The following is a 22,980-nucleotide window of genomic DNA, read 5'->3' on the forward strand; positions in this document are numbered from 1 at the left end:
ATGATAAATAATAGACTGCCAGGTATTTATAACAGATATCAAATAACTAAACAATCATCAGTTGCTATAAACAATTGGTTTCTGATAAAGCGGCATTGTATATAATACATTTTTGTTGATTGGCTGATCATTCTGGGCTTAAAGATTTTAATTTTCTATGGCTCTTAGGTTGCACTGAAAATGAACAAATAATAAGACTATTACCCATTGCCTGTTTTAGCTGAACTCTGTTTTTTTCAAACTGTTATTCAATTCCCAGGTTGGAATTATGAAATTGATGAAAAACATGAAGTCAAGATGAAAGCAAAATCATATGGAGCAAACTTCTCTTGGAACAAGAAGACAAGAGTATCAACTAAGTAATGACTTGTTAAAAAGATTCTTTTAAAACAGTAAAGTGTGAGTAAAGGGAAAAATATTTCTTTTGTTGTAAAAACGTCTAAAATGAAATCTGTCATGAAACAGTGATCTGTAACAGAGTTGAATGCCAGTGTTGTAAATAAACTTTTTGAGACAAGTGATTAGAAGATTCATTGATATTAATTCATTCATTATATCTGGAAAACAAAGCAAAAGTCAGTGTATAAAAATAGAGGACAATGGTTAACACACCTAAGCAAACTTGTATGCAAAATTTGGAGTGTTCTCCATGAAGTTTGTTGTCTTTTGACCAAAAATTGCTAATGGCCTTTTCTACTGAGTCCTTGGCAGGATTGAAATGATTGATAGATAAGTTTCACATTTCCAAGTTTAAGGTGGTACTATGATCAAATTTTTAACCCATTGATTTTTTAGGTGTATCACATACAATTCCATGAAAAAATAAAAATGCTGTTTACCGTTTGCAAACATCTGCATTAGTTCCGGAGATATTTTTAAAAGTTTGAAAAATTTGTGAAATATGCAAATGAGATGACTAATGACGTCATACACTCAACCCAATATTATATCAAGTCTATGAATAGAGCTATCTCAGTCAATTTGCAGCACAGACCATTGAAACTTGGTAGGCTGATAGTTCTACAGGCAACACACGTACTAACATGCAAAATTCTGTTCTCCTGGCAACTGACTCTTTTCCAGTCCCCAGCCACTTGATTTCAATATGTTTGTAATTTTCAGCTTGAAAAACATTAAATGAGGTCACGAACTCGAGCTAACATATTTATATGCTTGCTGAATCATGCATATGAGGCACCATTAGCAAATATCAAAATGGAAAACCGAAGGTGGCCAGAAAAGCCTTTAATATTGGGGAGGTCTGGAACCCAGTATGTTGCCATGGTAACAAAACTGTTCAGCCCATATTGTGTAGCATATTTAGTAGAATCTTACTGCAAAGAATCAAACACTTCTGATACAAATTGGCCGAGATATCTTTCTTCATAATATTTGATCGATATTTGGTTGAGTGTATGTCGTCATCACTTGGCTATTTTGCACATTTTAAAAACTTGAATGTCTCTGGAACGAAAAGAGATATTTGAAAATAGTAAAGAGCATTTTTCTTCTCCTGCAGGCTACTTGTTTATGTTTTAAAATGGCTTAGATAGGAAAGATGTGATTTTCGTCATAGTACCACTTCAAGTCTCATGTATGGATCTCTTTTAAGGAAGTCAAGAAGCTATGTTCCTAGGGCTTGGCTCCTTGTCTGGGCTATTCTTCTAATTCTGTAGACAATATCCAAAAATCAGCCACCTCCAACAAAAAAAACACCAACCTACTCTAACTTTTAATGCTGGGTTAGTATTAACCAGCTTTTGAACAACCCAGTTTTAGTATGGAATTGAGAAGTTCATAAATTACCTGTATAAATTTTCTGATTTCTCAATTTATGTCAAAAGTTCACAAGGATATTTACAATCAGACCAATAACCAGCAGAGAAAGATTTCATGGCAGTAAAATCAGTGAAATCTCCACTTCAGGAGAACATAATTTTGGTTGTCTTCCAGGTTGGTTTTTCACTAGGGACCAAGTTGTAGTCTGAGTTGTAATCAGAACTTGCACAGAGTGATGATACGATCTAATGAAAATTAACCCAACATAGTTGGACCACTGAAAACTACATTGTTGGGGTTGAAAGCAGAAGCCAAGGAATAAACCAATAACTATGCTCAATTTTGGACCTTGTGATTGGTTCTTCCGGCTCCAACAATCTACATTGTAGTTATCACTGGATCATAAGGGACAGAGTTGAGAACAGAATCAGAAAATTAGAAAATTCTGATTCTTCCAACTTGGATTCCATTGAGAGTATGACTCTGACTCTGATTTTCAATCTTCACTACGTCAGAAGCGCTCTTACATGTACAACTCTCACTCTGTTGCTAGATTCACTGGCACAACCAAAACCTGTGTGTGTGTTGAACATTCATTAAACCAATCAAAATAATTTCCTTATTTGTTTATTTGTTGTAAATTGTGTTTTGTTTCGCATAATCATTTCAAGCTCAAATAAAAATCAATCATAGACAAAATAAAATTTACTACTACTAATAGCTGCCAATTGTGACATCCATACTTTTGCCAACTCTTGTCCACTGTAAAATTCAGTCTTGATGAGTTTTGCTTTTTAGCTCTTTTTTTTTGAAAGAGAAATTATATGCCATATCTTTAGGGGAGAGGAATAGTGTCATTGTCCTGCATGTTACAAACACTACACATGATTATGTTAACCACAAGTAAAGCAACTTTCTGGGAGAAAAGAACGGATGTTACAAGGCAGTAGATAGATATGGGGACCTTTTATGATATCAGGTATCAAAATACCTGATATCATACTTGATTCCAGACTGACTAGTCCGGCTGACACTATAAATATCCAGACTTTTGCTGAAAATTTAACCTTGAATTTATTTTGAATGGATGTGAGCTGATGTAATGTTATTCTCTAACCAATACATGAATGTTCAGCAGCTTTAGCTTGGAAGTGAATTGTTCTATTGCAAAATATCACATGTAATATTCAACTTAAGAACATAAGTTGTGAACCAAACTGTGCAATTTAAACTTACAGTACATACTATAATAAGACAAGTATTATTAATATTGGTATAAATGCCACCTGTTGATTAAAATAATACCCAAAACAATTTAAAACATCTGCTAATAATTAAACCAAGTTACATGTCAAAATTATCACTTAGAACTAATGGTTACTAATAATTATAATTATGCTTAACCTGAGCTCAGACATATTTTTCTTCGTGGCAGCAGGGGAGATGAAATTGATGATGCCAAATCTTAAATCTGTTTGTTTCTTATTAATTTTTTGCCTTGTGTAGTTTATAGCATAGTTTGTTATGTAGCTGGTGTTTTTCCTGCTACATCACGCCCATTCATTGGCTAGTTCATGGTCACATGACATCTAACAATGAAACTGTTTCCTGCCAAATGCCACGAGCGGGCAACATTGCAAAAACTATAACTTCAAACGGGAAACAGTTACCTGCGAAATGTTGACCGCTGTTGCACGTCATTTGTCAATAAAGTGATTATTTGTTTTCCACTGGTTTGACCCATTTGTTTTGCTATATAACAACTCACTTAATGACTGGTCCCTTGGGGAACAGTGAATTTTGTTTCCCTCAACCTCAATGTTCCCCTCCAATCTCAATGTTTCCCTCGTCTTCATTTCCGGAAACATTGAGACTCTTGGGAAACAAAATTCACTGTTCCCCTCAGGACCAGTCATTAAGTGTTAATTATAGCATAGTGCTTTTGTTATAGTTCAGGCTCATTTTACATTTACTAGACAACAGTTTTAAGTGGTCTAAATGCTTGTTCTAGAAGGAAAGTCACTCTCAATTATCGTGTGAAGATGTTGGTTGCTTGCATTTATTTCATGATGCAGCTCGTGTGTTTAATTAAAACTGTTTCAACACAAAGAGCATACATCCTTTTCCTTTTTTTGAAAACTAATCAGCATATACTGTCGTGTAACATGTATGTCGTCTAATTAGGTCGTACAACCAATTATTAGAAAAAAGGTCCAGATTCTGAACTTTTTTACAGCAATTCAAACTAAAATGAATGTACAAGGCTATCATTTAATGCTCTCTTCTGTCACCATGGAAACAAGTCTGATCATTGGTAAGCTTGTTAATATGTGCTTTGATAAAGCTTTACATCTAGTATTAATAAGCTTTCACATGCTGGCACAGTCACTGTATAGGTTAACATAAGCATTTTTAAAAGGGTTTTATATTATAATCTAATTGAACACATTATTCCACATGAAGGTGCCATATTTGTCTTATGCGGCTGTACAGTTATGCATAATTAATTCCTGTTTCAATAATTATCCTCAGACAATGGAATATAACAAATGGAATATAACAAAAGTCTGTCAGCAGAGATGTAGTTAAGAATGCCCTGAGCAGCAGCTAGATCAGCTGGTTATGTGCCATGTTTCAGCTGGTGAGCTACATGTATGCTATTAACCAGCTCTTAGCTACATCTCTGCTCTGTTGCATTTTAAAACTTCCAGATTCATAACCCACTGCCACTGAAAACCTAATTATCATTTTTTTCATTCAAATTACATTTTTTCTACATAATTAGTAGGGAACATTCCAGTTTTGCCATTGCAAGTGCCAGTGAGCCAGTTTTCATCTATTTTCTCCTCCACTTGAATTATATCTCCTTCACTGAAATCAAGTTCTTGATCATTTTCTGGAAAGAAGCAAGATCAGACACCCAGATGTTAGTAGGACTCAGCCAGGTACATGGAAGGTTTAAAACAATGCCTAATTTGTTCATCTATTTTCTGTTACCATGTTTCCTCACACACACACAACCACCGCAAAGGGCCAACAATCAAAGTTAGCTTAACAGACTGAGTCATGACATTGGTTAAATTAATTTTATCTTTTGCTTCAAGTCGATAATAGCTAAAGGTTTCACTTGCCCACTACCACCACAGGCAGGAGAGGAGTCTTATTTGACTTTAATTCCATCTAAATTCACTGTACAATGTCTGCAGTGTAAATCAATCTTGTTGGTTCAGATCACTGATTCTGTTGTACATGGTTAAACTGAGGGCCAGGTACTCATGTTACGTTTCAAGCTTGAATTTCTAAACACTAGATGAAAGCTGCATACTGCAACGACTGTGTGCATAGTGGAGAGAGATCAGCAAAAACAGTGCTCACAGTATACTATACTATACTCAGCATAATATACTCAGGGGTCTCATTTAAGGCTGGACACCAAGCAAACTGACGGCTGCAAGGATGGTTTGCCCGCCTGGTTTGACCATCTAAAGGGATGCTTTTCTAACAAAGAAGTCCAGTTTGAAAAGTTTTGCTGCATGTGAAAACCAGTTCCCCTCCTGCTGAAAATGTTAATGAAACCCCTGCACTTAAAGTGCCTATGAAGTAAAAAATAATTGCTGCTGATTTGAAAGGCTTTTCAAAGTAAAGAAGAATGGCATTTTCCTTTTTGGAATATCTTTTTTCATTTTAGAGATATTCACGTTTTTGTATTATAAGTGATGACGTCATAGGTGGTTCCACTGAAACAGTTCAACACTCAATCAAGAATATCTCTAGAAATATTAAAGCAGTGTTCTTGAAACTTGGCACCAGAAATGTATATCACAAAAGAAACAAAATGACACCCGTCGTGCCGTTGCCATGACAACAGTTATGCCGCTGGTCCTGTTTTAATTAAAACTAACATTACCAGATTTTATCTTAAACAAGGATCATCCACTCGCAACAATCTACTGGGGAGAGTTAAGACATTATGGGAATCATGTGTGTTCCGAGCAAGACCCTCTGTCCCTTTTCAAAGGGTTGCAAATTGGCATATTTGTTTTTTCACAGAAAGAGACTGGAGCCAGAACAGTTGCCATGGCAACAACACAGAAGGTGTCATTCTGTTTCTTTTGTGATGCACATTTGTGGTGCCAAGTTTGAAGAACACTGCTCCAATATTTCTAGAGATATTCTTGTATTAGTGTTTTACTGTTCAAGTGAAACCACCTATGACGTCATCACTTTCCTCATTTGCATAATACAAAAACGTGAATATCTCTAGAATGAAAAACAATATTCCAAAAAGGGAAAGGCCATTCTTCTTTACTTTGAAAAGCCTTTCAAATCAGCAGCAATTATTTTTTTCTTCATAGGCACTTTAAATGGTACATGTATTTTTTCCTTCCTACTTGCTTTACCTGACTCAAAGTCATACATTGCTTTAAAGGGCCCTGAGTAATAGGAGTCTGACTCATTGGATTCTTGTGGTGGTGCTGATGGGACAGGTTCAGGTGTAGGAGAAAAGCTGTACGAAGACCTGGATTCTTCTTCATCACTATCATTCTCATCATGATGGTTCTTTACAGATCGACGCTCAGTTCGTGGACGACTAGAGGCTTCTGAGACCCTGTTGAATAAATATAAATGACTTTCCACCCCATCGTAACTTGTAGATGTACATGCACTGAATGATACTTTATAGGCAACATTTGCACCTGTTTATAAACTAACTGACGTTTAAGAAATAGAAAACATGTACTGTGTTTCTACTGAGTTATAGAAACATGAGTGGAAGTTTGGGAGAACAAGAAATGCTGTGGGAACACGAGCCATAGGCGAGTGTTTCCCCAGCTTTTTCAAGTTCTCCCAAACTTTCATGAGTGTTTCTATACATGTAACTCGGTAGAAACACAGAGAACATGTTTTCTTTTTCTTTTAGAAAACACCATGGCAAAAAAAAGAGGAAAACAACTTTTTAACTTTGATTATCAAAATGTAAATTCTCTTTACTTGTGCCATCATTACATCGACAGCTCGTGCTAGTTCTGTGTTTCCATCAAGTTATAGAAACATGATTTTTAACCAATTAGTGCAAGTATTTTCTTAGTACTGTTTTCTAAATTAATTTAGAAACTGTCAAAATATGTATAGTAGTTTAATACTAGCATGCTACTGATGTCACTTCCATTTTATTAGTTACATGACACATGTCCATTGTTTGAGACCTCTTTTGTTTTTGTTTTTTTCTCTTCAAGCCAAGTTGTGCATTACAAAATTTGCAAAGGCTAGTTTACATGCTACACTTTGCTGTCCAATTTGACAATCTGTTGAAGTTGAAGACATTTAGGGCACGTTCCTTTCAGGTGATCTGGATCAGGATCAGTGACCCAAGATTACTCAGATCATGGTGCATCAAAGAAACCGATGAATCTACTCTGGTCATGGATTCATCAGCTCCTTTGATGAACTATGATCTGAGTGATCATGGATCACTGATCCTGATCCAGATCACCCCCAAAGGAACCCACCCTTAGATTTCACAAATCGAGCCAATTTTTTGCATGGGATTCAGATAAACAACTGTTGTGCTGACTAATCATAGTTTGAAAACTGGCTTATATTGGAACAAGCCAAATATTTGCACCAACTAAGTCTTGTGTAATTGCCCTAGAAGTTCACTTACTTGTCATTTAAAGTGGAAACAAGACTCTCCATGACATCGCAGCAGTGTTTGTGGTAGTCAAAAATTGCTTCTGCAAGAGCTGCAAGCTGGCTAACTTGTTCCACCTGTTGACCAAACAGTGCATTCCACATTTTATAGAGTTTAACACCGTCCAATTTTCCAAATAATTCATTGATTTGAGTATCATGAATGTACAGTACATGAAGTAAAAAAATGAATAATTAAAGCCTAATGAAGCATAATACACTATACAATAATAATTATTATTGATGTAATAATGTTAGTAACTAAGCTTAGAATTTCTAAGTTTAAAGTGGAGACTAAGAACAGATTGAGAATGCAAATGCGAGGAACTGACCAGCATATGCAAACTGTATGTACTCATACAGGTATACATGTATATGAGATATTCCAAAGAGAATAATAAGACAGTAATAACAAGAGATACAGATACATACAATGTACAATGTACATCACTAAAAGTACATTCATGCATCAGACACAGATATATTCCAGGTTAGGACAATTTGCAAGGTGATCAAAATTATAATACACTAATCATAATTATTATATGTATTTTAATGGAAAAAGCTGTAAGCTTACATCTGCAGTCTCAATAAGGTTTAACATGCTATTGTAACAGATCTCTTTGGATTCTTCAAATTTCTCCTCTGCGGCTCTGATTTCCTCTTCTGGGACTAAAAATTAAAATAAACTGGTAAGATGTGGTTCCTGAAACATTGCTTTATCAATTTTATTATGTTTGACTGCAGCACAACTGTAGCTTGACAGTTGATTGAACTGTCACACTAATGCCATGCGAAACAAGGTGCAAACTTTCTACTGAAAACAGTGGATATTACACTTAAAAAATGACAATACAATAAGAATGTTAGACACATGCCATGCAATTACCAAGTCCAGTTGTTTTAAGTCAGTTTTTATTTCAGTATTAGTAAAACATCAATCATTAGAGCTGTCTTTTTCATGTTTTACATGTGCACAGTCAGTATGATACACTGTATAAACATTTATGACAAGTAAATCTTCACTGTACCTTTGTGTCCCTTTCTCTTCTTGCAGTCAAAGTCAAGCCGTCTTCCCTGCAGTTTTTTTCTGTGATGCTAACAAGAAATAAAAATAAAAATAAATTTAAAAAACTTGAGTTACCATTATTTCAATATTGAATCTGATCTGAATGATTTGTTTAAAGCACCCAGCTACAAAAATTACTAATAGTAAAAGGTCAGTTTTCTTTCCCATACATCTGCACTATAAAATACAACAATGTGAATGCTCAATGTACATGTAGCGACATGACTGTTCATTCATAAAACAAAATACATTTTGTTCTTAGTACACTGTACATGTACGACAAAGAACAAGGAACAAAATCAATTCCACAATCATGTAATCCATTGACTGGTGAATGCAACATGACTTCAGATATTTAAATGTTATTGTACCATGATTTCTTTGATATCCCTGTTCCTGAGCTGATCAAGAGGGTCCAGGAAATTCTGTTTGACATTGCTGTCAAGTGCTTCTTTAATTTCAGCAAGATTTGAAAATGCCTCACCAGTGTCCTTGAGTGCTTGGCCTGAAGGATTATGAAATCAATACACATAGTTGTACATGTAGTAAGCAAAAGTTCTGCATTGTCTTTATGGTGTACAAATGGGAAAGAGGCTGTAAGCTTCATGTTACAAAATTTATGCACATTATGCATGTACAGTGTGCAATGAAAGTTCTATCCAATAGCTTGGCCTAGAGGATTTTGATCTGTCTGTCACTTGCCCGATGGGTGTGCGAAATGTTTTGAAAAAAGTTTTTGAGATTTAATTACTGCAAGAGGCAAACTTTTTGGGGCTAGTAAGAATGATTTTTGAGCTAGTACATAATTTATGTACATCCTGTACATATAGTAAGAGCTTGCCTGAAGGGCAAACCCAAAAATTTGTTTTCCTTAATTACACCCTGATGTAATCCAAAAAATAATATTACAGCTGTATTAAGTCTTATGGTGGCTGTCATGCAGCACACACTATAGATCTGTGCTCTGAAAACTTGAAAATTGTTTTGTTCTTGTGAGCTTACCAAAAAGTGACTCATCTCCAAGATCATGGCCTCCTTTCTGCATGGTCTCTCCTAGCTGTCCTTCTGGTTGAGGGTACCTTGACACTTTAGCCTCACCACGTACTTTGTGGACAGTGGACTGCATTGTTAGCTTGGCCCTGGCAGCTTTAATCCAAAAACAATAACATCATCAAGTATTGTGATACTATTTCATAGCACTTCTCTGGATACTACTTTTTACTTATTATAGATATTTTACATTATGAAATAATATTACTCAAGATATTGCTTTGTCCAGTGGACATGTCTTGATCCTTTCAATTGGCACCTAGAAAATAAGTACTGGTACTCTTTGTGCACTAGAAAACACAAGTTTGAGGTAAGGAACACAGCAAAAATGATCAAAGCTACTAACAACAATTTGTGCCAGCTTAGGGAACAATATTAAATGGCATTCTTCTAACGAACGTTAACTTTTCTGACACAATTTTCTCCAGTTCTTTTTTTACAATGTCATTGTTTTACAATAATTATTATGCATTTTAAATTTTTCAAATTTATACAAATTTTTGCGACTCTATGATAATTACCACAGACTATTAACATTGCTCATTTTGTAAGGTATTATTGTAAACTGACGATAGATGAAGTCTCATCCGAAACATGTTTTGTTTAATTCAATATGAATTTCAAACAAATCGTGAGGTTTCTGATTTCAAGCTTTATCTATATAATACAATTTCTAAATTTTTCACTTTTTCGCACATCCTTATCCATTGATGACAGCAGTAGGGTTGTTGAAATCCCTGAAATCATATTTTACCAGAGAGTGCTTTTTACAATTTTACCCTCCATGCGTGGGAAAAACTAGACCCCAGCCAGAAGCAGTTACTCTTGATGCTATTGATACATAAATTGTTAATAACAATAAAATAACAAGTTACAAAAAATGTATCATCAGTAAATACTCTACCTGGGTTAGGCTGAAGGTATTCCTTTGTTTTGCCACTAACATGTTCCACAAGATTTGCAGTAACATCAGTTTTCTTTTAAGAATGTAATATGTAATATAGAATTAATATGTACCAGCATACTTAACTCCAACATGGTATTGTGTACTACATGTACAAATATTTGGCCTCCCATGTGTCTAAGGTTACTGTAGACCTTCAGGGGTGCCTTCTGGAAAATGGTTTCTTTACATGCTGATTTAAAGAAAACCATGGTAAACTATATATCATTGTAAAGCTAATAAACTGTAGAATCCAAAATAAGAATATATTTTGCTATTTTTGTTTTGATAGGCACACGCAAGCCTTTAAATGTAAAAATGACTGTACTTGCTCAACTGAATTACCAGCCTTTGCGTTACTGCAGACATCCAAAATGACTGGACATTATCAATCAGGAGTTGCTTAGAAAATCCTTTTAAAGTTGCACAATAGGAAATTTTCTGACTGCTGTTACTCAGTGGGACATCAGGAAAAATATTTCGATTTTCGCAAAAGCCTCACAAACTTTGGTGCGCTGAGATTTTGACCAAGTTTTGTTAAAATCCGATGAATCTAAATACCCTATTAATTCATTTGAGTAGAGGTAATTCATGCAAAAATAAACCTTGAGTTTTCAGCCTCGAAGAAATTCACAGTTTTCGCACCTCACTGAAGTGGTTGTCAACGTGGCCATGCCACCAACCAAATGAAATGCAGCTTTAAACTCCCCAGCGGGCTACAGTAATGCTTCCTGGGAATGAATGTGCAATGTTTACATTTACGGTATATCTTTATACCTTTATATCTTATATTAGAGGTAGCGAAGTCTGCGGTGAAACATTCAGCAGTTTATAAACTGAATCAGCAGATAAATGGTAAAGAAGGAAACGGGAAAAAAAGGAGGAATGATAGCAGGATAGCCTTAGACAGGCCTACTTGGCAAGCCGAGTCACGTGTGGATATTTACACATTTTTAAAAAAAACTAAACGTGTAATTCATCGGCCTGTTTGTTTTACTAGAATATGGGAAAATAATTTTAAATAATTTTTTTAGAGTAATTTTTTTTTTTGGAAAATTCAGATAAGGTAGAAGTCTTTAATTTGGTGTAAAAAATAATTTTGGACAAAATAGACCCTTGAAGGTCTACAGTAACCTTAATTTCCTTTTATTGCCTAATTACACAGGCTTTGACAAACAACTTGCCAAAAAAAACTGTTAAACCGTTTAGCTTTTTAAAGCTTTTATAGGTTTATTCAAAATACACCTAGAATGCAGGCATATTTTGTGAGAGCAAGACTAGTCCAGCCCAGGTTGTTTGAAAGGCAGACAATGTTATCCACCAGGTAAATCACAATCCAGCAGATACATGTAGCTTGGGTTGCTTTGTTAAGACTTATCCATTGGATAGCGATTTATCCGGTGGATAACGTTATCCAGCCTTCGAATGACTGGGGTCAGACGCACAAAGTCTTTGCGAGAACATTAGCATCACCTTAAATGCATAATAATGTATTACAAGAAAATTATGGAGGTAAACTATTATCATTATTTCAAACTCCTGCTCTTCCTTCCCCCTTCCCCCCTCCACCCCCGGCACTGGCCTATGTTCAGCTGCTCGGTCACGTAATTTTTTTCAAAATAAACAAGTATGTAAAATACTTGCAGTATGGATCAAATACAATGGTATCAAAATAATGACCCAAATTCCAGTTCGATATTATTCCTCAACATTAGAAGCTTATCAAAGATCAATTTAAGACTAAAGACAAAGTTGATCTGGAAATCCGCGTTTCCAATATTAGCCATCGATCAAGAAAGCGAAAAACCCTTCTGATGTAGCGACTAGAACTTTGCCGCAGGCGTTAAACATACGATGTATGTTTCAACACCAAGAAACAGAAGACCTGCGCAAATGAAAATTAATTCTTTGGCGAACATTGTCAAGAACAATAAGCCAAGCAGGGATTACTATTATGACACTATTACGTGAATTCGACACAGTGCGGTGCATCAAAACAATGAATATTTTTCGAAGTCATTATACATACAACACAAGGAAACCGAAGTTTGACTCTTGCTGGGCAAAACATTCGTAAATTATTTAACGATGTTGGGAATCTCGTGCAAAGGGAAAATTTTCCCAAATATAATGCTGCACATGGCAAATAATCGGCACAATGGCGTTAGCGGTGTAAGGTATCAGGCGGTGCTTGACATTTTTATGTTCGTATAGTTTGGACAACGGAGAAGGACAAAACAAAATATCTATATCCTGGGAGAAACTAAGAAAGTGCTTTCCATTATGATTTATCACACTAGGTAAGGGTGGCTAACAGTATCAAGGTAAGCTTTTAATCATTCAGAATCATCAACTGTTAGTAAAAGCTTAGTCATTAAGGTTTACATTTGTTGAGCAGTCAATGAAATGGCGGTATCAAAACACCAAGCCAGCCTTTTGTGGAGTTACATTAAACTAAGAACTTACTCGCTCTAATTCCATAAAGTCTTCGTCTAGTCTCGATCCTTTGGCACCGCCGATCTTCTCACTCATAAACTGTTTGACACAAAACGGAAATCAAAGTTACAAGCCCAGTCGAGAATAAGAACGTGTCTTCTCCATGCTGTCAAAGTGAGATCCTGCTTGCGAAAACCCTACCTGATTCGCCTTGTTTATTTGCTTCTTAAATCCCGCCAAAGACATGATGGCTTTCTTGTGATCTTTCTACTTCTTGATCGTAGACACACAACGTTATTCAAACGGGAAAAACACACGTAAATTGACCGAAATAAACCTTCAATCAGGCAGTTGTGAGGTCACGTCTGCTCTCACTTCCTTCGTCTCAAGCACTGGGCTCTAGTCACGTGACTCAAAATGGCGGACGATAGGAAAATAAATTCGAAAGCCCGCGCAAACAATAGTAACGAAGATTTTTGTTCCTGGTTAGGTGTAATTTCTGATTCTCCTCATTTCGATGGCGAAATTTCTGCTGGTAACGTAACTAATCGCGGCTCAAAGGTGATGCCATGGGGGAGAAATGTCAGTGGTGTTCATTGCTGTGTGCTCTTTGCCGCATCGGTTGTTTTCGGGTAAGTAGATCATAGAAGTAAGCTCAAGCTTATTGAATTGACGACTTGAATTGAGCTTATTTTGAGGTAAAAACATTAATCTTATTGTTTAAATCGATGGAAAGTAAACTGAATATTAACCAATAGATATTAAACAAAATATGTGCGATCAGCGCCATTTTTTGGTCAAAGACAACTTTTTAACCTTTCGGCCCAGACGATCGTGCCGAACAGCTTGTGATTTAAGCTTAATTCCCTGGTAAAAGTTAGTCCTTTGCTTCTTAATTTTTTTTTTTTTTTTTTATGAATATATGTGAATATTTTTTTTGAGAAGTCCGTAACTCCCTGTCTTTTAAAGCAAGGTTGGTCAGGAAAACCTTGCAGATCAGGGGGGTGAAGTAACAATAATTTATTATCTCCCCTCCCCTTATCGGTGTTGTTTTAGAAAATCAACAACTTTGAAAAGGAGAGTCCAAAGCGTATATTAAGTAGAGTTTGTATGGATCTGAACATATGTGAAGAAATATTGGTTTTCCCTTATAAGTTGTAAAAAAGTGATGGATTGTGCTAGAAACCTTTTTCTCTGGGATGAGGGCCCCTGGAAATCTCTATTACTGTGATAGTGAAGCTCCAGCGGCCCAAAGGGCCACCAAACAGAGCACCATAACAAGCCTGCAAATAATTTTTGTCTATAAGCAGGTCATTTGTAAGGCCAAGTTTTGACCTGACTAAAATCCAGTCTAGTTGGAAAATTTTTTTTGTCATTACAAATTAAAAAATGAGAGACATTTGAGACATTGTGGTATTTCAGTGTAGACCCATCACCAAATTTTTTTTCATGGATTTAAACACAAGCATTTGATCACACATGTATTCTGTATTTTCCCGCATATCAAGTTTCCCATGACATGCAAGGAAAACCACTGGAAAAGTGATGAAATGATCTCCTACGTGGACAGCTTGTCAATGTAAAATCCCACATTAACATTCAGACACTTGAAAATTGGCTTAAATGAATTCTTCGACTTTTCAGGAAAGCCATTTTTGGGGTAAACTGAATGAAAAATTTGCATAATTAGATGAAATTGGAATACTACAAAGCGTGACTAGTTTGGACATCCATGTTATGGTCAATTGACACTTGTCAAAACAAGGTATCCGCTGACCAGTATCACGTGGCCATATCATGGGCTCAGATTTAGAGCTCATCGAGTTCATGTTGTTTCGATAGGATCCTGGGTTCATGTCAGGTGAATTTGATCAGTTCCAGGTTGTTCAGAAGCGGGTTAATGCTACCCCTTTATAAAAGTTAACTGAGATATAAATGTTTCTTGCATACAAATGTTTTTCACTGCTTTTGGGTCATGGGCTGTGGGTGTAGTTTGAGATTATTCAAACTCAAAACAGGAGGCCAAACAACATAAACAGAAAGTCTCACAAAAACTCAACAGCCTTACAAAACTCAAATCAAAATCCTTGCTTATCTTGTGTTAGCTTAATCAGGCTTTAAACAACCTGGCCCAGGAGCTCCACTTCTAGGTTTGGCTAAATCTACATATTAGTGGTATTTTCAAAAATGGTATTTTCAGTGTATTTCTGTGAGGAAAATCAGTGAATGCAGGGCCTAGCTTGAATCACGCAGATAATAAATCAGCAAATTAAGACTCTCTGGCTGTGTACAATATAGCAATTGAAAGCCACTGAACAGCTTATTTAAGAACTGACATTGATCAGCAGCTATGAAGGATGTAGTCTCTGAGTGAAATTGCTTTAAACTGTGAAACCGAAAAACTCCCAATACATGTCAACTCTCAAATATCATTGTTACATGTACACCCCTGAACTTTAGCTTATTTAGCAGGTCTTAGTACATGTACATAGCCTGATGTGAATCAAGTCCTGCTTTCCATGTGGGGGTGGTCAACCATGTCTTAATTAGGAGGGGGTCAAAAGTTTATGCCTTCAGTGAGCAGATCTTTACAAGACAATTTTCATGGCAAAAATTCATAGAAATCTCTCCAATATTTACAAAGTTATGACAATGTGTGACAAATGGCACTCTAAATGAGTAAAGGGTTAAATGAAGCAAGTTGCCCCTCAGCAATCAAAATCACTACTCTAGCATTCTTAAATAAAGAAAAATTTTGACCAACTATTAACTGACCACCAGTTAAAAAATTCCTTGCAAGAAGCAAAATTTCTCAACCAGTGCTTTCAAACATCACTACAATTCAAGAAGGACAAACTTCCCAGAAATCTGTGTGGCTTAATCTTGAAATCTAATAGGTTGGTCCCTTGCACTGCAGCCTCTCATCTGAAGAAGAATTTAGTCTTGAAATGGCAGCCAAGCATGCTTTCTGCCAAAAAGAAGGTAAAAATGCCAAAGAATGCCCCACTAGGGCGAACAGGGGGATCTTGGTTCATAGCAATACTAAACATACAGCCTTCCAACTGAAGGTCATCCCTGTCAGTCCCATTACCCCTTGGGCGTCAGTTTTGTTTAATAAATAGACCTCTAACTGGCCACATGTAGTAATCTAATGACCATACTGAAATTATAAACTCTTTAATGCTTCAAGTTCTTTATGTTTAGTGTGGTCAGAAGCTTTGTTGTAAGGAGCCAGCAGCACCAAGGCCTACATACTCTGTGATCGCAATTGGGTTGGGTCAGGCTGGAAAGTCTTTGCTGTTTGCTAAGTTGAGTGGTGACACTGTGGAAGACCTTAAGCCCACAGTTGGTGAGTTGTTACCTAGTTGTGCCCAGATGTTTCTTTGCAGGCTGTTAAAAATATATAGAAGAGTACTGTAAATTAGAGAGGACTTTTAGTTTTTCCAAACTTTACATCATAGACAGGGTCTAGGAGTTGGTTATTTGAGCAGGAGAGATAAATCCAAAGTGGGAACAAAATGGAACAGTGCAGATACTATATTTTTTATTTGTAGTAAGACTATAAAATTAAAGCAGAGTTATGCAGGGGTTTCATTAACGTTTTCAGCAAGAGGGCATCTGGTTTTCACAGGTGGGCAAAACTTTTTGAACTGAACTTCCTTATAAGAAACTGGGTCATGTGTACTAAAGACATCTGCGGTCGTCAATACTCTCGATCGATATCCTCGATCGACATCTTGATCAATATTTGATCAACTTCCTGATCAATCCATGTCAAAACTCTATCGACACTTGATCAACAGTCAGTCGATAGTCGGCCGAGTGGCCACCAACTCGTATGAATTAATCAAAAATTAGTCGACTGTTGACCGACTGTTGACTGAGATGTCGATGGAGTGTCAATGGAGTGTCAAGTGTCAACCAAGGTGTCGATGAAGTGTTGATCGAGTATCGATCGAGTATCAATCAAGTATAGATCAAGGGTATTGATTGAGGGTATCGATCGACACTCGACTGTGGATGCCATAAGTACACATGATCCAGAAAACTTTCCTCTAGATGTTCAAACCAGGTGGGCAAAATTGTCTTCACGGCTGGCTGGTCAATTTGCCTGGTGTCTGGCCCTTACTGAAACTCCCAGTTAAGACATGAAAGTGTCAAAATTGTCTTAAATGAAGTTTAGGGTTAGAGATGTGGAAAAATAAGATGAAGCAATCAACTAAGTTGTACTAGATAACATTGACACATTTTTTATTATAATGTTAAAATAGTACAACATTGTCTATAGCATATTTTCTATCGTGCCCGACAGAGCTATTCATGAAAAAAAGTCAAGTGGAGGTGGGGCTTATTTGTGCTAGGGGGCTTATTCAAAAATTTGTTGGAGGATGTCAAAACAAAGCATGCAATGATGAACCTTTTCAATTGCCCTTAATATTTTCACCTTTGTATGTAGTATTCTTATTTTGTCTACCAAATATTTCCCAAGTACAATATCAGATAGTTTACTATAATTTCATATGTTACAGTGTAGCTAGCTGCCTCATTTAAAGTTTGAACCCTGTGTAATGTGGTTGCAGGTTTCTCTGTGAAAGCTATCCAGTTACCAACTGCCATTCTTAATATCAAGGAACTTGGAGGTCAGTTGTAAATATATTTGTTTTAGTCTGTACAGTGCTTTTTTTTCTGCAAGTTATTATGCTTTGAGCATGCATTTTGGCTTGTTCATGTCCCCTTTGGTTAATATTTTGCTTGTAGTCTCAACAATCAAACTCAATACAAAAGACAGAGAGTCTAAAGCCAGACTACTGTTGGTTTCAACAATATAAGAATGATTGTGGTCTGAAACTACCTCCCTGTTCTCTCTTCCCAATGCTTCTAAATTTACATGTATATCTCAATTTTAATTACATTTATGGGAGCAAGTAGTATACTGGGGCCACCTACTTTTTTGTTCTCTTATTATTTGGTAAAACCTGGAGGGAAAAAAGGTTATAGTAATAATAATAATAATCTTTACTGAGGAAACTTTTTCACATACATGTGGTTTTCGAAAAGGACCTCAAAGATTAATACTGATTAATAGAACTAAAAATAGTATATTTACTTAAGCAGAGCCTCAAAGTTTTTTTAAAATGAAATTTAATTTGCAGGCCAGGAATCCTGCTAACAATAATTATTATAGCCTGACATACTGAGACAAATGAATACAGTTTCCTTTAATTATACTAGAACTGTTATAATATTGTAATGATTGGGATTGTAGGTGGAGACAATGTAAGGAAGTACTGGCCTCATTATTTTGCTGGAGCTCAGGGAATAGTAAGGAACACTTTTTTCATGTATCTTTGCTTGTTAAAATGCATAATCAAGAGTTTATCAAGTAAAAGGTTCAAACTAACAAATCTTCAGTTGAAATACTTCTAGTTGTTTCATTCTACAGACAACCGGAGATAAGTGCCAGCGAGTTGGGCCATTTGGCTTGTATACAGACTTTACCTTTTTTAGCTTACCTTGAATTATCTAGTGTAACAGCTACTGTACTGCACATGTCACCTGTCAATGTTTCTTTATTACAAGTCACTAAGTTTACCGAGACGCTACTTTTCGAGTACTAGCAGTAATCTCACCAGAGATCTATCATTGTCTGTTCCACAACAATGCAATGGGTTCCTGTGATTACATTCCCAAATTCTTTTCAAGAGTGACTTGATATGCTATAAAGGCTTATGCAACATTTAGATCAGTTAATCATTTAATCAGCTCAAACTTAATTTCTTTTATTTTACAGGTGTTTGTGGTGGACAGTAGTAGTAATGATGATGATGTGGACTTAGCAGCAGCTGAACTTCAAGAGGCTCTCTCCCACCCCTCCCTGGAATCTGTTCCTCTTTTGGTGTTTGCAAGCAAACAGGATGTGAATGGAGCACGGAATGCAGATGAGGTCAGATCTGGATTATGATTACTTTGCAGGGTCTTAGCCAGAATGGGTGTCCAAGTGTCCTGTAGATGCACACTTTTGAAAGAAAACTGTTTTATTTTTCACACAAGGAGACCCTTTTAGACCCTTTCTTTTGATGTCCACTTTTCAAATCATGGCTGCAAACCTGTATATTAATCAAGCATAAGGACAATACTGGGAGGATATCAACCCTTTGTCTCTTGACAGTTTGGGTTGATTGCAGTTACAGCTGTAGGTCTAAAGAGAAAAGCCAGAGAGTAAATATTTATTCCTCTGGAACAGCCCTAAGCAAGCTTGGTTTACAAGTCAGAGATTAGTGTCATGACTTGAGAGTGAGAAAGATCTGTCAAGCAGTAATATTACCTTGTCCAATACTTAAAATTGCGATTAGCTGATTTCAGTATATTTGGCCCTCCCATCTATTTTTATTAGTCAAAGACATTTCTACTCTTACCATGAGTTGAAGTACTTGACTTAACTTGTATTATTCAAATGTATTTCTTTGCACTGTGTAATTTTTATCCCCAGCTGTCAAGAATGATGGGCTTGGATGTAATTGCACGCAAAAGAGAGTGGCATATACAACCCTGCTCCCAAAATGACATAAAGAGTGCACAGCAGGGACTGTCTAAACTGTTCACATTTTTGAGTCCTCATGATAAGGAAGCAACAGAACAGAACCAAATATGAACTCTTATTGCCTCCTCTGTCAGAAGAGCGTGTAACATAAACTGTAAGACTAGCATCATACATATTGACATGCACTACATGGACAATAGTAGTCTCCTTAACCTCCCCTGACCAATTCTAGTTAAATGTTGATAACCACACGGTGATATTTCAATGTCGTGAGACAAGTTCTAGTTTCTAAGAAACTATTGTGTGGTGTTGAGGCTAAGCCTGGGGTGTCCAATGGAAATTGATGATTGTAAAAGCAATCAATCAGTCCATATCAATCAATGTAATTAGTTAGTTGGTACCAATTGGTATCTGTCAAGAGCCGTTCATCAATCGCTATCAATTGGCAAACTAAGTCGCACTCAGACTTCTCAACACAAAGCATATACCACGTAGCACATGCTCATACCACTGTTCGTACATGTAACTGTTCTTCCTGAGTGTTCTTGTAAAGTTGACTGAATTACAACTGTCAATATGAGCGATTGTCAAAGGGTACACCTTTGTTGGTGTGAAGTAAATGTTGGCAAGCGATTCACTGTATACAAGAAGGAGAAGGCAGAAATGGGTTTAAAGTTACTAATGAATGTAGGTAAATAAGAACCTTTATATTATTATTTTTTGGTAATTTATAATAAAAGTCTGTAAGTGTTAATGTGATGAAATTTGTAAGCAATTGATACCAAAGTTTGCAAGCACTTGGTATCGATTGTCATTGATTATCATTTTCATCAATTGGACACCTCAGGGGCACATGTAAGTAAAAGACATTGCTATTGGTGTTGTATCAATTTGAAGTCTTTCCAGATAAGTTCACTGTCATAGTGAGTTTGTCTATTAAGTAGCTGATATTTTGTTAGTTCTTTGTCACAGGAAAAGGGTTTACATGCAGAACATCAGCTTTGCAAACCTGTTATGGCAGTTAATTAACCCTTATTAAATTCAAGTTGATAGATAGCCATTCAACATTTCAACAATGGTTCGGAGAGCGAAGGGGGATTGGAAAATTAAAGCTTCTTAATATAAAGTATGTCAATCATTTTAACATTCACTAAATGGACAATTTATTTTTAATAAAAGTAACTTTGTCAAACTATTTTACATACACTACAGTAAAACAAAATGCCATATTCAAACGTAATGTTTTGAACAAGTATTTAACTAAAACATTCTTTAGCCATTCAAGGGGGAAAAAAATCTAGTTTTGGAGCAGTCACGGATGGTTTCATATGAATCACAACTAGCACAGGCAAGAGAGTGCTGTGATGCAGTGTTAAAAGCTTGGGTATCTGTGCTTCCTGCTATCTACTCCGATGTACATAATATTCCTGTTCCATAAATTAATTTATGATTTTATTTCATTGCTCTGTAAATGTATTTTAGATGGATAAATTATTACAGGTATTTGTTTTAACTGATATCGTTAGTGCTGTTGTCTTAAAAAAAAAATAGATTATTAAAGGAGCTTTGTCACCGTATTTATCTTTCTGATGCCAAAAGCTACTTATTGTACATACAAATGGATGTAAAATAGGAATTCGTGTGGGTGACTCAGACATTCATCACGTGCCAAACGCGAGAAACCTTGATTCTTGGTTGATTCTAGGCTGTCCATGGCAACACATATCACAAAAATGTGTACCTCTTCATGTTACTATATCTGTAATATTCGTCGGATCAGAAAGTATCTCTCACAGCAGTCAACTGAGACTCTTGTCCATGCATTCATAACAAGTCGCCTTGACTACTGCAATGGTCTTTTATCTGGATTACCTGATTGCTTGTTAAATAAACTGCAACGAGTACAGAATGCCTGCGCCAGACTGATTTTTAAAAAACAGAAATTTTGCCATGTAACGCCTCTTATTAATGAATTACACTGGTTACCGATTAGATATAGAATCGAGTTTAAAATACTTTTAATTACTTTTAAGATTCTTTATGAAATCCATTTTGAAATCACCGGCTATCCTGGCAATCTGATTGGCTCTCAATGGTGTGATTTATTCACGAATCGCACTGTTTTTTGCTCTAAATCGCATCTTTTTCTCAGCCATTGAGAATGGGACAGTAAAACAAAACAACAAATCAGATTTCAATATTAGTTTAAAGTAAACAATAAAATTTCAGGAAAATGAAAGGCAAAAAGCCATTGTGTGGAGAATTTAGCAACTAGTATTGCCAAAACTCTGTTGTTGTGTTTTTTTTTCCAAAAAACTTGACGAATGTAATTAATTTCAGTTTCTAAATGACGATTATCAGCTCCTTCAGGCTGAACACCAACTTTAATGGAAGTTTCCAACTTTCAGTGTCCATTTTGACGAATATTTTGGCGATTTTTCTTCAACATCTGCTCAAAATCCGTATGATACCGAGTCCAGTAAAACATAAACAAACGAAAACCACACAACAACAAATTCAGGGCCATCTCAAGAAGGTAGATGTTTCCAGGTTTCTGGTAGTTTCAAACAAAGCAACAAAAGAGCTCAACTCTGTCGCTGTGAATAAACATAGTCAAAATACACCCCGCTCCACAAAACAGTGAATGAATGAACGTCTTACGAAGCTGGTGTTAGTCCCGCCATCTTGGAAATATCTTGAAACAAATGGCGCCGCAAGAACTTGACAAGCTCCTGAGTATTGAGTCCTTCGCCGAGGTTATAAAAAGAAACGGAGATGATAACGAGCTGGACTCCCTTAAAATCATGCCATTAAACGGTATGAAAGAAAAAAAACGTACCATCCACTGGGCATCGTGCACTCGAGGGAGTTTCACAACTCAAAAGAAATCCATCGCAGAATTACGCAGGATGCACCTTCAAATTCCTTCTCCAAAGACAATGAAAAGTCTCAGCCTCAACCACAGAAGAAAGAAAGACCTTCCATCATTGATTCAAGCGACGAGAATTGAACTTTTATACCTGAAGCAGACTATTTTCGTTCTGACTTCAAAACCGCTTATTTCTTTGTCATGCTCGGATGAGTTTTCATCACATGACATCGTTTTGCATACTAAATGAGACGTAAAGGCGTTTCCGGTTCCGCTTTTTTTTTAACAAACCGGCTACTGGAACAATACACCAAAAGTCTAAAAATTAAGGCAATAAAATTGTGCGATTTCAAAATGGATCTAATAAAGTGGCAATTGAACTTCATGTCGTGCAATTTTGGTCTGAAATCATACTTGTGATTTCAAATCGAACTCGCACTGCGTGCTCGTTCGATTTTGAAATCACGCGTATGATTTCAGACCAAATTGCACTCCACTCAGTTCAATTACCATTATTAATTTTTTAGCGCCAACTTATTTATCGTCTCTTATTTCTCTTAGGCTCCCATCCGAATATAATCTAAGGAATTCTAGCGATAAAC

General features: G+C 36.2%; 3 protein-coding genes across 4 annotated transcripts in view; 2 read left to right on the forward strand and 1 right to left on the reverse strand.

The window, feature by feature from the left end:
- LOC145502109 (NADH dehydrogenase [ubiquinone] iron-sulfur protein 4, mitochondrial-like) overlaps nt 1-521 on the forward strand; it is an 8,734-nt gene extending 8,213 nt beyond the window's left edge. The window contains exon 4 of the mRNA XM_081481392.1: nt 260-521. Coding sequence (XP_081337518.1) covers nt 260-363 — 104 coding nt within the window. The 3' untranslated portion in view covers nt 364-521. The remainder of the gene's footprint in view (nt 1-259) is intronic.
- A 3,053-nt stretch (nt 522-3,574) lies between these two features.
- Nucleotides 3,575-13,341, reverse strand: LOC145501958 (endophilin-A3-like). Of its 2 annotated transcripts, none has more exons than XM_081481307.1 (10): nt 13,170-13,327; nt 12,999-13,067; nt 10,494-10,566; nt 9,542-9,685; nt 8,911-9,044; nt 8,502-8,568; nt 8,048-8,142; nt 7,445-7,548; nt 6,180-6,388; nt 3,575-4,675 (listed from the first exon to the last, which is right to left on the reverse strand). In XM_081481307.1, exons 1-10 carry the CDS (start codon nt 13,212-13,214, stop codon nt 4,542-4,544), a joined length of 1,074 nt encoding a protein of 357 aa, XP_081337433.1. In that variant the 5' UTR covers nt 13,215-13,327; the 3' UTR covers nt 3,575-4,541. The 2 variants fall into 2 exon arrangements, with proteins under 2 accessions (XP_081337433.1, XP_081337432.1); XM_081481306.1 differs by lacking the exon at nt 3,575-4,675 and adding an exon at nt 4,684-5,362 and having other exon boundaries at nt 6,139-6,388; nt 13,170-13,341.
- Nucleotides 13,342-13,516: 175 nt separating this feature from the next.
- LOC145502082 (ADP-ribosylation factor-like protein 15) lies at nt 13,517-21,086 on the forward strand. The gene is made up of 6 exons (XM_081481368.1): nt 13,517-13,600; nt 16,173-16,317; nt 17,549-17,608; nt 18,235-18,290; nt 18,760-18,912; nt 19,459-21,086. Exons 1-6 carry the CDS (start codon nt 13,538-13,540, stop codon nt 19,618-19,620), a joined length of 639 nt encoding a protein of 212 aa, XP_081337494.1. The 5' UTR covers nt 13,517-13,537; the 3' UTR covers nt 19,621-21,086.
- The last annotated feature ends 1,894 nt before the right edge of the window (nt 21,087-22,980 follow it).

The sequence above is a fragment of the Orbicella franksi genome, chromosome 1, assembly GCF_964199315.1.
Source record: "Orbicella franksi chromosome 1, jaOrbFran1.1, whole genome shotgun sequence".
Lineage (NCBI taxonomy): Eukaryota > Metazoa > Cnidaria > Anthozoa > Scleractinia > Merulinidae > Orbicella > Orbicella franksi.